This window comes from Oncorhynchus mykiss, chromosome 29 (assembly GCF_057628025.1).
Source record: "Oncorhynchus mykiss isolate SJ-2025 chromosome 29, ASM5762802v1, whole genome shotgun sequence".
Classification (NCBI taxonomy): domain Eukaryota; kingdom Metazoa; phylum Chordata; class Actinopteri; order Salmoniformes; family Salmonidae; genus Oncorhynchus; species Oncorhynchus mykiss.
In genome coordinates this window covers 40,944,285-40,961,588 of record NC_143050.1, presented here as the reverse complement: position 1 = coordinate 40,961,588, position 17,304 = coordinate 40,944,285, and the positions used below count along the sequence as shown (strand labels likewise).

Genomic DNA, 17,304 nt, shown 5'->3' with positions numbered 1-17,304 from the left:
GAAATACCAATGGGTAATGCCCATTCAGTAGTATTAAGGGAAACTTGTTCCTTGCTGAAAAGACCTTTGATAAAACCGAAATCATGACCGAGGCTATGACTTTGATTGTAGGCTTACTGTAGTTATGCTACACCAAGCTGAGCATCACAGTGTTGGGGGAATGAGTCAAAGAAAATTAACTTTTGAATCAGAGAAGCCAGTGAAAGCAGTGATTTGCCATTGGCTGATTTGCTGTTGCTATCCAGCTTTTCTAATGCCTTCTCAGCCTTTTGCTGAGGTCACACTTTGGTTTTCTTCAGCATCAACAGGAATCTGGCTACAGGCTTCCCTTATTTTGGTTTAGCTGGTTGAGTGCCCCATGTACTGAGTAGAGGGGGTATGATATGTTTTTGTATGTTTGGGTTTTCTAGTAGTGTTGCAATATGAGACATGGCTATACAGCAACCCCATGCCCACTAATTGTTTAGCCTTTGTCTGTAGTGTACTTAATAGTGTATTCAAATATGCAATAATTTCAAAGATTTGACTGAGTTACAGTTCATATAAGGAAATATATCCATTAGACCCTAATCTCTGGATTTCACATTATTTGAGAATATAGATATGCATCTGTTGGTCACAGATACCTGAAAGGTAGGGGCGTGAATTAGAAAACCAGTCCGTATCTGGTGTGGCCACAATTTTCCTTATGAAGCGCAACACATCTCAGTGGGTGATATGTCTGGTGAGTATGCAGGCCATGGAAGAACTGGGACATTTTCAGCTTCCAGGAATGATGTATAGATCCTTGTGACATGAGGCCATGCATCATGCTGAAACATGAGGTGATGGTGGCGGATGAATGGCACAACAGTGGGCCTCAGGATCTCGTCACGGTATCTGTGCCTTCAAATTGCCATCAATAAAATGCAATTGTGTTCATTAACCGTAGCTTATGTCTGCCCATACCATAACCCCACCGCCACAATGGGGCACTGTTTACAACATTGATATCAGCAAACCGCTCGGCCATGATGCCGTACTGCCATCTGCCTGAAACAGTTGAAAACGGGATTAATCTATTAGGAGCACACTTCTCCAGCATGCCAGTGGCCATCGACAGTGAGCATTTGCCTACTGAAGTCTGTTACAATGCCGGTCAGGTCAAGACCCTGGTGAGGACAACGAGCACGCAGACAAGCTTCCCTGAGATGGTTTCGGACACTGCAGAAATTATTTTGTTGTGCAAACCCACAGTTTCATCAGCTGCCTGGGTGGCTGGTCTCATGATCCCGCAGGTGAAGAAGCCAGATGTGTAGGTCCTGGGCTGGCATGGTTACATGTGGTCTGCGGTTGTGAGGCCATTTGGACGTACTGCCAAATTTTCTCAAACGCTTATGGTGGAGAAATGAACATTCAATTCTTTGGCAACCGCTCTGGTGGACTATTCTGCAGTCAGCATTCCAATTGCACTGTCCCTCGACCTGAGACATCTGTGGCATTTTGTTGTGACAAAACTGTACATTTTATTGTCACCAGCACAAGGTGCACCTCTGTAATGATCATGCTGTTTAATCAGCTTCTTGATATGCTACACCTGTCAGGTGGATGGATTATCTTGGCAAAGGAGAAATGCTCACTTACAGCGATGTTAACACATTTTAGAGAAATAAGCTTTCTGTGCATATGGAATATTTTTTTGGATGTTTTTATTTCAGCTCATGAAACATGGGATCAATACTTTTACATGTTGCGTTTTATATTTTTGTTTAGTCTATTTAGATGCCATTCAAATGCATCTAGTAAGTTAGGACAAGTTGTGTTAATTTTATTAAAACAACATTTTGGAGAAAAATTAGAATAGTGTTAATTGGGAAAAATCTTAATTGAACGTTTAGTCCTAATTCAATTTATGCATTTCGGCTCATAGACTAATCGTATATTGACTTAATAGAAAATGGAATTGACCCCTAAATCGATTGCCCCCACTCCTCCCTTCTCTCCAGATGAGCCGACCCGGTCTCTGAGTGGTCTGATCCTGAAGAACAATGTGAAGGCCCACTACCAGAACTTCCCCAATGGAGTGTCTGACTTCATCAAGAGCGAGTGTCTGCAGAACATCGGAGACACCTCACCCCTCATACGGGCCACTGTGGGTAAGTGTCATAGCCTGCATTTGTAAAAGAGAATGTTGTCCTCATTGAATTCTAGTGCTCTCCTCTAAGTGGTCACGTCCATGCTGGACAATTTGATCACTATAATCAAATACACTGTAAGCAGTGTAATAAAGGTTGATTAAGACAGAGCAGGGATCATCAATTAGATTCAGTCGAGGGCTGATTATTATAATTGTTTTCTTGAGTACATGGTCGGTGGGGAGGAACATAATTACAAATAATTTGAATACTGCAAATTGAAAGCAAGCTGCTCAAACGGATATATTTGACTAAATCATAATGTCAAACCTTGCTTAAATTTGTATAAGATCACGTGTCTTTCTGTTATGCGTGGGAATACTTGAACAGATTTCAAAAATTAAAATCACTTGGAACTGATTTCCTGGCGTTTTTACAGTCTCATGTCCAACAATAAATAAAACAAAAATGATATACAGTTGAAGTCGGAAGTTTACATACACCTTAGCCAAATACATGTAAACTCATTTTTTCACAATTCCTGACATTTAATCCTAGTAAATATTCCCTGATTTAGGTCAGTTAGGATCACCAATTTATTTTAAGAATGTGAAATGTCAGAATAATAGTGATTTTATTTCAGCTTTTACTTCTTTCATCACATTCCCAGTGGGTCAGAAGTTTACATGCACTCAATTAGTATTTGTTAGCATTGCCTTTAAACTTGGGTCAAACGTTTCGGGTAGCCTTCCACAAGCTTCCCACAATAAGTTGGGTGAGTGTTTGCCCATTCCTCCTTACAGAGCTGGTGTAGGTGGTGTAAGTAGGTTTGTAGGCCTCCTTGCTCACACACGCTTTTTCATTTCTGCCCACAAATGTTCTATAGGCTTGAGGTCAGGGCTTTGTGATGGCCACTCTAATACCTTGACTTTGTTGCCCGTAAGGCATTTTTCCACAACTTGGAAGTATGCTTGTGGTCATTGTCCATTTTGAAGACCCATTTGCGACCAAGCTTTAACTTCCTGACTGATGTCTTGAGATGTTGCCTCAAAATATCCACAGAATTTTCCATCCTCATCTATTTTGTGAAGTGCAGCAGTCCCTCCTGCAGCAAAGCACCCCCACAACATGATCCTGCCACCCCCGTGCTTCACGATTGGGATGGTGTTCTTCGGCTTGCAAGCCTCCCCCTTTGTCCTCCTAACATAACGATGGTCATTATGGCCAAACGGTTCGATTTTTGTTTCATCAGACCAGAGGACATTTCTCCAAAAAGTACAGTCTTTGTCCCCATGTGCAGTTGCAAACTGTAGTTTGGCTTTTTTTATGGTGGTTTTGGAGCAGTGGCTTCTTCCTTGCTGAGCGGCCTTTCTGGTTATGTTGATATAGGACTTGTTTTACTGTGGATATAGATACTTTTGTATCCGTTTCCTCCAGCATCTTCAAGGTCCTTTGCTGCTGTTCTGGGATTGATTTGCACTTTTCACACCAATGTACGTTCATCTCTAGGAGACAGAACGCGTCTTCTTCCTTTTCTCTTCTTCCTGAGCGGTATGAGGGCAGCGTGGTCCCCTGTTTATACTTGCATACTATTGTTTGTACAGATGAACCTTCAGGTGTTTGGAAATTGGTCCAAAGGATCAACCAGACTTGTGGAGGTCTACAATTGTTTTTCTGGGGTCTTGTCTGATTTCTTTTGATTTTCCCATGATGTCAAGCAAAGAGGCACTGAGTTTGAAGCTAGGCCTTGAAGTACATCCACAGGTACACCTCCAATTGACTCAAATATGACAATTAGCCTATCAGAAGCTTCTAAAGCCATGACACCATTTTCTGGAATTTTCCAAGCTGTTTAAAGACAGTCATCTTAGATTATGTAAACTTCTGACCCATTGGAATTGTGATACAGTGGAATAATCTGTCTGTAAACAATTGTTGGAAAAATTACTTGTGTCATGCACAAAGTAGATGTCTTAACTAGAGGTCGACCGATTAATCGGAATGGCCGATTAATTAGGGCCGATTTCAAGTTTTCATAACAATCGGAAATCGGTATTTTTGGATACCGATTTGGCCAATTAAAAAAAATAATAATAATAATAATAAAATATATACTTTATTTTTTACACCTTTTTTTTACACCTTTATTTAACTAGGAAAGTTGGTTAAGAACACATTCTTATTTTCAATGACGGCCTAGGAACGGTGGGTCAACTGCCTCGTTCAGGGGCAGAACAACAGATTTTTACCTTGAATCCCCTGAGCTGACAATCTTGCAACCTTATAGTTAACTAGTCCAACGCTCTAACCACCTGATTACATTGCATTCCATGTTACGCGAATGCAGTAAGCCAAGGTAAGTTGCTAGCTAGGCATTAAACTTATCTTTATAAAAAAACAATCAATCAATCATGATCACTAGTTAACTACACATGGTTGATGATATTACTAGTTTATCTAGTGTGTCCTACGTTGAATATAATCGATGCGGTGCGTATCGTTGCTCCAATGTGTACCTAACCATAAACATCAATGCCTTTCTTAAAATCAATACACAGAAGCATATATTTTTAAACCTTCATATTTAGCTAAAATAAATCCAGGTTAGCAGGCAATATTAATTAAATTGTGTCACTTCTCTTGTGTTCATTGCACGCAGAGACAGTGTATATGCAACAGTTTGGGCTGCCTAATTTGCCAGAATTTTACGTAATTATGACATAACATTGAAGTTTGTGCAATGTAACAGGAATATTTAGACTTAGACTTATTTAGATTTAGATTTAGACACCCGTTAGATAAAATACGTAACGGTTCCGTATTTTACTGAAAGAATAAATGTCTTGTTTTCGAGATTATGTTTTCCGGATTCGACCATATTAATGACCTAAGGCTCGTATTTCTGTGTGTTATTATGTTATAATTAAGTCTGATTTGATAGAGCAGTCTGACGGAGCGATGGTAGGCAGCAGCAGGCTCGTAAGCATTCATTCAAACAGCACTTTAGAGCGTTTGCCAGCAGCTGTTTATGACTTCAAGCCTATCAACTGCCGAGATTAGGCTGGTGTAACCGATGTGAAATGGCTAGCTAGTTAGTGGGTTGCGCGCTAATAGCGTTTCAAACGTCACTCGCTCTGAGACTTGGTGTAGTTATTCCCCTTGCTCTGCATGGGTAACGCTGCTTCGAGGGTGGCTGTTGTCATTGTGTTCCTGGTTCGAGCCCAGGTAGAGGAGAGGGACGGAAGCCATACTGTTACACTGGCGATACTGAAGTGCCTATAAGAACATCCAATAGTCAAAGGTATATGAAATACAAATGGAATAGAGAGAAATAGTCCTATGATTCCTATAATAACTACAATCTAAAACTCTTACCTGGGAATATTGAAGACTCATGTTAAAAGGAACCACCAGCTTTCATATGTTCTCATGTTCTGAGCAAGGAACTTAAACGTTAGCTTTCTTACATGGCACATATTGCACTTTTACGTTCTTCTCCAACACTTTGTTTTTGCATTATTTAAACCAAATTGAACATGTTGCATTATTTATTTGAGGCTAAATATATTTTATTGATGTATTATTTTAAGTTAAATAAGTATTCATTCAGTATTGTTGTTATTGTCATTATTACAAATACACTTAAAAAAATTGGCCGATTTTAATCGGTATCTGCTTTTTTTGGTCCTCCAATAACCGGTATCGGCGTTAAAAATCATAATCAGCCTCTAGTCCTAACCAACTTACCAAAACTATAGTTTGTTAACAAGAAAGTTGTGGAGTGGTTTGAAAACTAGTTTTAATGACTCCAACCTAAGTGTATGTAAACTTCTGACTTCAACTGTATGCTGAGCACTTGTTGGCTGTCTTTCTTTCACTCTGTGGTCCAACTCATCCCAAACCATTTCAATTGGGTCAGGTGATTGTGGAGGCCAGGTCAACTGATACAGCACACCATCACTCTCCTTGGTCAAATAGCCCTTATACAGCCTGGAGGTGTGTTGGGTCATTGTCCTGTTGAAAAACAAATGGTAGTCCCACTAAGCGCAAACCAGATGGGATGGCGTATCGCTGCAGAATGCTGTAGTAGCCATGCTGGTTAAGTGTGCCTTGAATTCTAAATATATCACGGACAGTGTCACCAGGAGAGTACCATCACACCACCACCTCCATGCGTCATGGTGAGAACCACACATACAGAGATCATCCGTTCATCTACTCTGCGTCTCACAAAGACACAGCGATTGGAACCAAAAATCTCAATTTTCGACTCTTCAGACCAAAGGACATATTTCCATCAGTCTAATTAATGTCCATTGCTCATGTTTTTTGGCCCAAGCAAGTTTATTCTTCTTATTGGTGTACTTTAATAGTGCTTTCTAAGCAACAATTTGTCCATGAAGGCCTGATTCATGCAGTCTCCTCTGAACAGTTGATTTTGATGTATCTGTTACTTGAACTCTGTGAAGCATCTATTTGGGCTGCAATTTCTGAGGCTGGTAAATCTGATGAACTTGTCCTCTGCAGCAGTGGTAACTCTGGGTCTTCCTTTCCTGTGGCGATACTCATGAGAGCCAGTTTCATCATAGTGCTTGATGGTTTTCCTGTATTGATTGACCTTGTCATGTCTTAAAGTAATGCACTGTCGTTTCTCTTTGCTTTTGTGAGCAGCTCTTGCCATAATATGGACTGGTCTTTTACCAAATAGGTCTATCTTCTGTATACCACTTCTACCTTGTCACAACAACTGATTGGCTCAAACGCATTAAGACACAAAGAAATTCCACATATTAACTTAACAAGGGACACCAGTTAATTGAAATGCATTGCAGGTGACTACGTCATGAAGCTGGTTGAGAGAATGCCAAGAGTGCAAAGCTGCCATCAAATCAAATCAAGGCAAAAGGTGGCTACTTTGAAAATTCTAAAATGTATTTTGATTGTTTAAACACTTTTTTTTTGGTTTCTACATCATTCCATGTGTTATTTCATAGTTTTGATGTCTTCACTATTATTCTATTATTCAATGTAGAAAATAGTACAATTTTAAAGAAACCTTGAGTGAGTCGGTATGTCCAAACTTTTCACTGGTACTGTGTGTGTTTTATTTATTAATAAACACACGCACTGAGTGTACCAAATATTAGGAATACCTTCCTAAAATTGAGTTTCCCCTTTTACCCTCAGAACAGCCTCAATTCGTTGGGTTATGGACTCTACACATTCCACAGGGATGCTGGCCGGTGTTGACTACAATGCTTCCCACAGTTGTCAAGTTTGCTGGATGACCTTTGGCTGGCGCAAAATTCTTGATACACACGAAACTGTTGAGCGTGACAACCCCAGTAGCTTTGCGGTTCTTGACACAAACCGGTGCACATGGCACCTACTACCATACCCTGTTCAAAGGCACTTAAATATTTTCTTGCCCATTCAACCTTTTGAATGGCACACATACACAATTCATGTCCCTTAATCAACGCTGATTTGAAATGGATTTAACAAGTGACCTCAAGGTATCATAGCTTTCATCTGTATTCACCTGGCCAGTCAGTCATGGAAAGAGCAGGTGTTCTTAATGTTTTGTACACTCTGTGACTGTCAATACCATTGTACCCATAATGCAGAAAAATGACTTAAGGATGGACAGCTCCAGATCTGAATGGCAGTGGTGTCTAAGCTTTTGTTCCAGCCCAGCTCATACCTGATTACAAAACCCTTCACACACTCCTTCTCTTCAATGACTCAAACAGATCAAAGCAGGAGAATGGTGTTCCAGGCAATGTTCCCTCTAATATTTATAGGCATTGAGCAATTTTTTTGGTCTGCTGATCTCTAACTTGAACCTTGTGAAATTTCTGTGTAACTTCCGGCGTGCGTTTACTGTGAACCCTCAAGGCTGTACCCGCTTTAATATACTGTTTTAACAGTGGCCAAATAGGCTACTGTGGGTATTTGATCATAATGTAGGCCTACCAGAGTGCCCTACCATCAAAAACAATGGAGAAAATGCATACCGTAACAGCTATTTCCATGTTAAAATGTAGCAGCCAATGTAGGCCTACATTCCATGAGACTTTTGAAAAAAACCACACAAAAAAACAACATGCAGGGCTTGACATGAACTTGTTTAGCAACTTGTCCTTCAGACAAGGAGGCGACTGAACATTTTGTTGTGATGCTTTACAAAATAAAATGGATTATTATTCCAATACCATTTATTACAGAGAATAAGACAGATTGTGCTACCCGTTGCCTATTGGCTACTTGGCTTATTCAAGCCTTTTTAAGACATAAGCGCATAATAATTGCGACCGCTCATGCTGTAAAACAGTCCAGTTCAAAGTAAATAGCACAAATCCATATATGGCAATGTTCTAATTGCATATAGGTCTACTGCAGCTCTGATTAGTAATGGCGCACCAGTCTCTGTAGAGTACAGGCCTGAGTCGTCGTGCCTGTCAATGCAATATAATCCTAGTCCGATTGCGCTTTGCCTATTTAAAAAAAAATATATATCTCTTGCATAGTTCGTTTTTGTTTCGGTATGTTGCATTGATAGTGGCTAATATTGTGCTGAGTCCATCAGAATTCCAACAGTAAAGGGAAGAGTTTTCCCCGTTTTAGTTCAGTCTTGTGATTTTCTCAAAGGTGGATTTTGTTATTCTGATAATTATTTAAAAATAAATGCTCATCAATCCCTGGCCAGCTGTGCGCCCACTCGCAGTTTAGAGGGAACATTGGAATCGCTTACCTAGGTTTTAAAGGTGATAAGACTCAGACACACCCATTGGTGTGAATTAACCTGAATCTTTGAGCCATTGAGGGGGATTTGATTATCTGGCCTGGGTTACCTCGGTGGGAGAAGTTTGCAACGGGTGAAAAGTGATTGCATTCTTTTTGGAACCGGGCTGCCTTGCGGGCGTGAGCCAGGTGCCCCGTTCAAAGCCAGTGGTGGATAAAGTAGCCAACTGTCATACTTGAGTACAAGTAAAGATGCCTTAATATAAAACGACTCAAGTAAAAGTCACCCAGTAATATACTACTTTGAGTAAAAATCTAAAAGTGTTTGGTTTTGAATATACCAAAAGTAAAAGTGTAAATAATTTCAAATTCCTTTATATTAAGCAAACCAGATGGCACATTTTTTTTACGGAAAGCCAGGGGCACACTCCAACATTGACGACATTTACAAACGAAGCATGTGAGTTCCGAAGCAGTAGGGATGACCAGGGATCAGAGGCAGTAGGGATGACTGGGGATGTTCTGTTGATAAGTGCGTGAATTGGACAATTTTATCGTCCTGTTACATTTTGAATGCTTAGCAAGTACTTTTGGGTGTCAAAGAAAATGTATGGAGTACATTTATATCCTTTAGGAATGTAGTAAAGTTAAAGTTATCAAAAATACCCCCAAAAAACAACTTTAGTAGTACATTTTGAAGTACAGTGCCTTGCGAAAGTATTCGGCCCCCTTGAACTTTGCGACCTTTTGCCACATTTTAGGCTTCAAACATAAAGATATAAAACTGAATTTTTTTGTGAAGAATCAATAACAAGTGGGACACAATCATGAAGTGGAACGACATTTATTGGATATTTCAAACGTTTTTTAACAAATCAAAAGCTGAAAAATTGGTTGTGCAAAATTATTCAGACCCTTTACTTTCAGTGCAGCAAACTCTCTCCAGAAGTTCAGTGAGGATCTCTGAATGATCCAATGTTGACCTAAATGACTAATGATGATAAATACAATCCACCTGTGTGTAATCAAGTCTCCGTATAAATGCACCTGCACTGTGATAGTCTCAGAGGTCCGTTAAAAGCGCAGAGAGCATCATGAAGAACAAGGAACACACCAGGCAGGTCCGAGATACTGTTGTGAAGAAGTTTAAAGCCGGATTTGGATACAAAAAGATTTCCCAAGCTTTAAACATCCCAAGGAGCACTGTGCAAGCGATAATATTGAAATGGAAGGAGTATCAGACCACTGCAAATCTACCAAGACCTGGCCGTCCCTCTAAACTTTCAGCTCATACAAGGAGAAGACTGATCAGAGATGCAGCCAAGAGGCCCATGATCACTCTGGATGAACTGCAGCGATCTACAGCTGAGGTGGGAGACTCTGTCCATAGGACAACAATCAGTCGTATATTGCACAAATCTGGCCTTTATGGAAGAGTGGCAAGAAGAAAGCCATTTCTTAAAGATATCCATAAAAAGTGTTGTTTAAAGTTTGCCACAAGCCACCTGGGAGACACACCAAACATGTGGCAGAAGGTGCTCTGGTCAGATGAAACCAAAATTGAACTTTTTGGCAACAATGCAAAATGTTATGTTTGGCGTAAAAGCAACACAGCTCATCACCCTGAACACACCATCCCCACTGTCAAACATGGTGGTGGCAGCATCATGGTTTGGGCCTGCTTTTCTTCAGCAGGGACAGGGAAGATGGTTAAAATTGATGGGAAGATTGATGGAGCCAAATACAGGACCATTCTGGAAGAAAACCTGATGGAGTCTGCAAAAGACCTGAGACTGGGACGGAGATTTGTCTTCTAACAAGACAATGATCCAAAACATAAAGCAAAATCTACAATGGAATGGTTCAAAAATAAACATATCCAGGTGTTAGAATGGCCAAGTCAAAGTCCAGACCTGAATCCAATCGAGAATCTGTGGAAAGAACTGAAAACTGCTGTTCACGAATGCTCTCCATCCAACCTCACTGAGCTCGAGCTGTTTTGCAAGGAGGAATGGGAAAAAATGTCAGTCTCTCGATGTGCAAAACTGATAGACATACCCCAAGCGACTTACAGCTGTAATCGCAGCAAAAGGTGGCGCTACAAAGTATTAACTTAAGGGGGCTGAATAATTTTGCACGCCCAATTTTTCAGTTTTTGATTTGTTAAAAAAGTTTGATATATCCAATAAATGTCGTTCCACTTCATGATTGTGTCCCACTTGTTGTTGATTCTTCACAAAAAAATACAGTTTTATATCTTTATGTTTGAAGCCTGAAATCTGGCAAAAGGTCGCAAAGTTCAAGGGGGCCGAATACTTTCGCAAGGCACTGTATTTTTACTTAAATACTTTACACCACAAAGCCCACTGCAGCAAAATCGGCTCAAAACAAAAGTGACGTAGCATAGGCTAGATTATGCATGTGAAGTAATGAGTAGGATTCTCTGTTTCCAATGCAGAAGTGATAGCTTAAAAAATGCTTTATTTGCCTTCCCAATTTTAAAACTACTTTGAAAATTCTAACATATTTTATGGAAAATATGTTTAATGGTTCTGGACGATGTACCATGCTGCCTTATAGCCGACATGACCAAGCGCCACAGATCATTGTTTGATTTGAGAAAGGCACCCCTCCCTCACTGTTTTTGCCTGTTCACGTCACATGCCATAGACTGGTACACCGCGGCTCAGGGTAATATAACTCAGTTCGTCTCACTGGTGTCTGGCTGCATGGATATTTCTGAAGGTTTGATTAGCCAGCTGGCTTGTTGAGATAGCCCAATGGTGTTTGTATGGTGCCTCCTTATCAGAGTCAGCAGGCAAGCAACAGACTGTGCCAGGGCTCTGTTGCCATGGTTACCTAACATCTGACAGGAATGAACAAATGGGAGTATGTAAACTGACTAAAAGTGCAGGATATTGGCTCTGCCAATCCTGATGGTGATCATGATGATTAAGCAAGGAGGTGATTGTTATAAGGGAGGGTTGTGGAGTTGCTTCGAGGAGACCTGTCTCATCTGTCTCTTTCTCTTTCTGTGTCTCTCTTTCTGTGTCTTTGTCTGTCTCTCCTGTCTGTCTTTCTCTCTCGATCCAGGTATCCTCATCACTACCATCGCCTCCAAAGGGGAGCTGCAGAACTGGCCTGAGCTGCTGCCCAAACTCTGCCTTCTGCTGGACTCTGAGGATTACAACACCTGTGAGGTGAGGGATGAGACTAGACTAGGACAGGGTCTGGGCTGCCAGGTCTGTGAGCTGAGCTACATGTTTATCACTTCTGTGAGGTGACGACCTAGGTAAACACATGACTGGGCTGCCGAGGTTTTCTGAACTGTCATATGCTAAATATTGTGAGGAGAAGACTAGATAAGGATACACCTGGACTACACTGCTACGTCTGGGAGCTCAGGTTTACAAATGTACTACTAATACTGTCTCATGACGGCTACTGGGGTGAGTTTGGTTTAGGATAGAGGTTGGTTTGATAGTCGTTGTCTCGTCGCTGTAATCTGTGGATTTATCAGAGATTATCTGTGTTTGAATGAGTGACCTTGACGTTTTGAATGAGTGACCTTGACGTTTTGAATGAGTGACCTTGACGTTTTGAATGAGTGACCTTGACGTTTTGAGTGACCTGGTTTTCTTGTCCTTTTTCACATTCAATACCAGACACAAGCAAAAAATATGTAGGTGTCTGTTTGTTAGTGATCCTGTGCACTTCTCTGGGGAGGGGTGGTCAAATAAAGCAGCATCTGGATGGAGTCCTGCTGACCGACTCAGTTGAAGGGAAATACTCACAGCTGGATAGGAACTAACCCAAAACTGCAGCTTATTCAACATGAAATCACTTATATCATCCCTCTTTCTTTCTCTCTCTCTGCCTATCTTTTATACCAGTGAATATAATCTGACCTCATTTCTTGACTGGCTCTCGCCATGACCAAGAATACCATCTTTGGTTATGAGTTAAGAGCAAGCCAACAACATCAAAGTGGTGGTGCTAGGTTAAGCTTTTTTTTTGGGGGGGGGGGGAAATATTTTTATCACTTAATCACATTTGGTGTCAATGTTGGGTGGCTGTTACTAACACAACTATTAGAATTACTTTTTATTGCAAGAAGTGTTAGTAAGGTTAAAGGGATGGATACAATGCTACTGTACTTTTAACTTCCAGTCATTGTGCTAAAGCTAGTTAGCATTCGCTCCTGAAACTAACACTAACTTCCTTCATAATAAAAAATAAAATAAAAAACTATCAATTTTTATGTCAGAATCTCAAAGGAATCTCACAGTATCCCTCATAGTTGACACAGCAGATCTGTGGATAGTCAGTCGATCAGTCAGATTTGTGATCTTCATTCATTTAATGTGTCATCATGCCATGTTTGGGGGACATTTAAGACTAAAGCCCTATACTATGTATGTGATTTGAGAAGGTAGCGAGGTAATGTAACTTTGGTCAACTCTGAGTTCAACTCTGAATAACTGGTACCATGAAAGTGGCTCACCTATTAGCCAGGTAAATGTATATGGCAACGAATCCTCCAGAACTAACCTACTCCCGGGCAGGCTAACTCCATTTATCCTGAATGTAGTGCAGGGCTCAACAGTAACTTGTTTACTTGTCCGGGACAAGTAAAATACAATTAAAAAAAATCACAATATCAAGCAATTACTCCGATCTGAATTGGATCAGTGAGGCCAACATTGGAATAATATTCTGATCGAATGTTCATATACAGTGCATTTATTTGGACCCTTTGTTTTTTACCCCCCCACATTTTGTTACATCCAGAGAAGTTTGATCGGATTCAAGTCCGGGCTCTGGCTGGGCCACTTAAGGACAGACACTTGTCCTGAAGCCACTCCTGCGTTGTCTTGTCCTGAGTGCTCTGGAGCAGGTTTTCATCAAGGATCAAGCTGTACTTTTATTCTCTGCTCTTCTCCCCCAATTGCTCAGTTTGGCCGGACGGCCATCTCTAGGAAGAGTCTTGGTGGTTCCAAACTTTTTCCATTTAAGGATGGAGGCCACTGTGTTCTTGGGGACCTTCAATGCTTCAAAAAAGTGTTTTGGTATCCTTCCCCAGATCTGTGCCTCGACACAATCCTGTCTTAGAGCTCTACGGACAATTCCTTCTACCTCATGGCTTGGTTTTTGCTCTGACATGCACCATCAACTGTGTGACCTTATATTGACAGGTGTGCCTTTCCAAATCATGTCCAATCAATTGAATCTACAATCAAGTTGTAGAAACATCTCAAGGATGATCAACGGAAACAGGATGCACCTGAGCTCAATTTCGAGTCGTATAGCAAAGGGTCTGAATACTTATGTAAATGAGATATTTGCCTATACACTGCCTATACACAGCCCTTAGCCGTGGTATCTTGGCCATATATCACAAGCGCCCGAGGTGCCTTATTGCTATTATAAACTGGTTACCAACATAATTACAGCAGTACAAATACATGTTTTGTCATACCCGTGGTATACGGTCTGATATACTCTGGCTGTGAGCCAATCAGCATTCAGGGTTTAAACCACCCTGTTTGTAATTAATGATAATTAACATCAAAAGGCTTGATTCTGTCGACATACTTGAGGCATGGTTTGTCGAGCTTATAATATGAAGAAATAAAACGATCAGCATTTTAAGATAAGTCTTTTGCATCAACCATTGCTTTTGTAGTCTGTTTTGAACAGTATCAAATCAAATGTATTTATATAGCCCTTCGTACATCAGCTGATATCTCAAAGTGCTGTACAGAAACCCAGCCTAAAACCCCAAACGGCAAGCAATGCAGGTGTAGAAGCACGGTGGCTAGGAAAAACTCCCTAGAAAGGCCAAAACCTAGGAAGAAACCTAGAGAGGAACCAGGCTATGTGGGGTGGCCAGTCCTCTTCTGGCTGTGCCGGGTGGAGATTATAACAGAACATGGTCAAGATGTTCAAATGTTCATAAATGACCAGCATGGTCGAAATTATTATTATTATTATTATTAAGGCAGAACAGTTGAAACTGGAGCAGCAGCACAGTCAGGTGGACTGGGGACAGCAAGGAGTCATCATGTCAGGTATTCCTGGGGCATGGTCCTAGGGCTCAGGTCCTCCGAGAGAGAGAAAGAAAGAGAGAATTAGAGAGAGCATATGTGGGATGGCCAGTCCTCTTCTGGCTGTGCCGGGTGGAGATTATAACAGAACATGGCCAAGATGTTCATAAGTGACCAGCATGGTCGAATAATAATAATAATAATAATAAGCGTGCAATTGGCATGCTGACTGCAGGAATGTTCACCAAAGCTGTTGCTAGAGAATTTAATGTTAATTTCTCTACCATAAGCCGCCTCCAACAATTTTTGAGAATTTGGCCTCACAACCACAGCCCACGTGTAACCACGCCTGCCCAGGACCTCCACATCCAGTTTCTTTACCTGCGGGATCGTCTGAGACCAGCCACCCGGACAGCTGATGAATATTTATGTTTGTATTAGAATATTATAATATTTCTGTCTGTAATGAAGTCCTTTTTTGGTGTAAAAACTCATTCTGATTGGCTGGGCCTGGCTCCCAGGTGGGTGAACCCATGCCCTCCCAGGCCACCTATGGCTGCGGCCTTGCCCAGTCGTGAAATCCATAGATTAGGGTTTAAGGCATTTATTTCAATTTACTGATTTCCTTTTTACATGAACTGTAACTTGGGCTCCCGAGTGGCGCACTGCATCTCAGTGCTTGAGGCTTCACTACAGACACCCTGGTTCGAATCCAGGCTGCATCACAACCAGCCATGATTGGGAGTCCCGTAGGGCAGCGCACAATTGGCCCAGCGTCGTCCGGGTTTAGCCGGTGTAGGCCATCATTGCAAATACGAATTTGTTAACTGACTTGCCTAGTTACATTTTATTTTTTGTTCAGTATATTTGGTTGTAATTGTAATTGTAATGTTGCTGTATTTTATAGGCTAGCAAGGGTGGTCATCCTCCAGGAGAGCCTTGAAGGGGCAGTGTTGTATTTTGAGACCAGCTTGAATATGCAAAGAAGCAAATGGGCAGGGTGTTTTTCTGCATTTTCTTCCGATTCTCGATGGTAAACAAATATGGTAATGTAGGTTATTTTGTAATGTGGTTCCTTGCATCATACAATGATGAAACTTATTTGTCTTTAATAAAAAAAACAAATTGTTAGGTGTGCAAAATAAGGTGCTTGTGCACGGATTTTCATTTTTTAAAATATAACCTTTGTTTAAACAAATTCTTATTTTCAATGACGGCCCAGTGGGTTAAATGCCTTGTTCAGGGGCAAAACGACAGATTTTTACCTTGTCAGCTCAGGGATTTGGTCTAGCAACCTTTCGGTTACTGGCCCAACGCTCTAACCACTAGGCTACCTGCCAAAGGCTGCATTAATGAGTAATAAAGTAGTAATAAAATTAAGACTGTACTTCAAGCTTATTTCACACGATAGCCTGCTGAATTTGCAAGGTAACTTTTCTTTCCTTTTGACTTCTGCACATGAAAACGTGGCACTGACTCGCCCATGGATTGATGTTTCAGCATTATCAGTGAAGAGTTTGGCGTTTTGACTAGCCATGTGTGACCCGCATCCGCAGTTACAAGCCTGCTAGACTTGGCTGCAGCCGGGCGAGAAATCTCCACCGTCGTAGTACGGATGAAGCCTGAGCTTGAATCTGAAGCTACAAAACCCTGAGAAGATCTTGCTTAAATTGTAGTATACCCCTCAGGTGTTACTCCATCTGCTGTTGGTCTGCCAGTCCCCTCTCACAGCTCTCCTCTCTGACACGCCTTTAGTTATGGGTGTGTCCAGAGTTATAGCCTTCTCTCTGCTATGTTCATTGTGCTCATTCAAGTCAGGGAGAGGGTTAGGAAAATCCACTAAATGCATTTGATGATCAAACTACGAAGGAATGAATGGAGTGTGTTTGCATGGAGGCTAGCGTATTTTAAATACCAATTTGATTGGGGCGTCATACTTTGCATCAAGCCCGGTGCTGCTGATGCAGAGTTGCATCGTGGGAAAACACTCCCTTGCAACAGCCCCAAAAATAGCCTGGCTGTCCCAAGATTCTTTGCGGTGGCCCCTGGCGGCTTGCCAGCAGCAGTAAATATAAAGCCACACACTCGCGCCTCACAAATTAGCTGATTTGAGGGTGCCACACACACACTAGTGATGGGGAGAGGGGGTAATCGACGCAGTTAAATGTCATTATATTATATGGATGCTTTGACTCGATCTATTTGTAAAAATAAAAATAAAATAAAAATCAATGCATATATATATCAAAATGTTGTGTTCGCAAGCACTAGTCTGCTGTACCTGTGCCAACTCCACTATTTTTCATCATATAGCTTGTTCTCCATCCTTCAGATCACTGTGTTCTGAAGGACACACACAGAGAGACGCAGACACGACACACACACACAGGTGAGCTCAC

General features: G+C 41.2%; 1 protein-coding gene across 5 annotated transcripts in view; it reads left to right on the top strand.

Annotated features, from left to right (window-relative positions):
- Positions 1–17,304, top strand: part of LOC110509572 (transportin-1) — a 76,580-nt gene that overhangs the window by 6,613 nt on the left and 52,663 nt on the right. For all 5 annotated transcript variants that reach the window (XR_016493391.1, XR_016493392.1, XR_016493393.1 and 2 more), the window contains 2 exons: positions 1,986–2,135; positions 11,952–12,058. Coding sequence is in view for 2 of the 5 variants with exons in the window: in XM_021590529.3 (XP_021446204.2) it covers positions 1,986–2,135; positions 11,952–12,058 (257 nt within the window). In the remaining 3 variants the exon portion in view is untranslated. The remainder of the gene's footprint in view (positions 1–1,985; positions 2,136–11,951; positions 12,059–17,304) is intronic.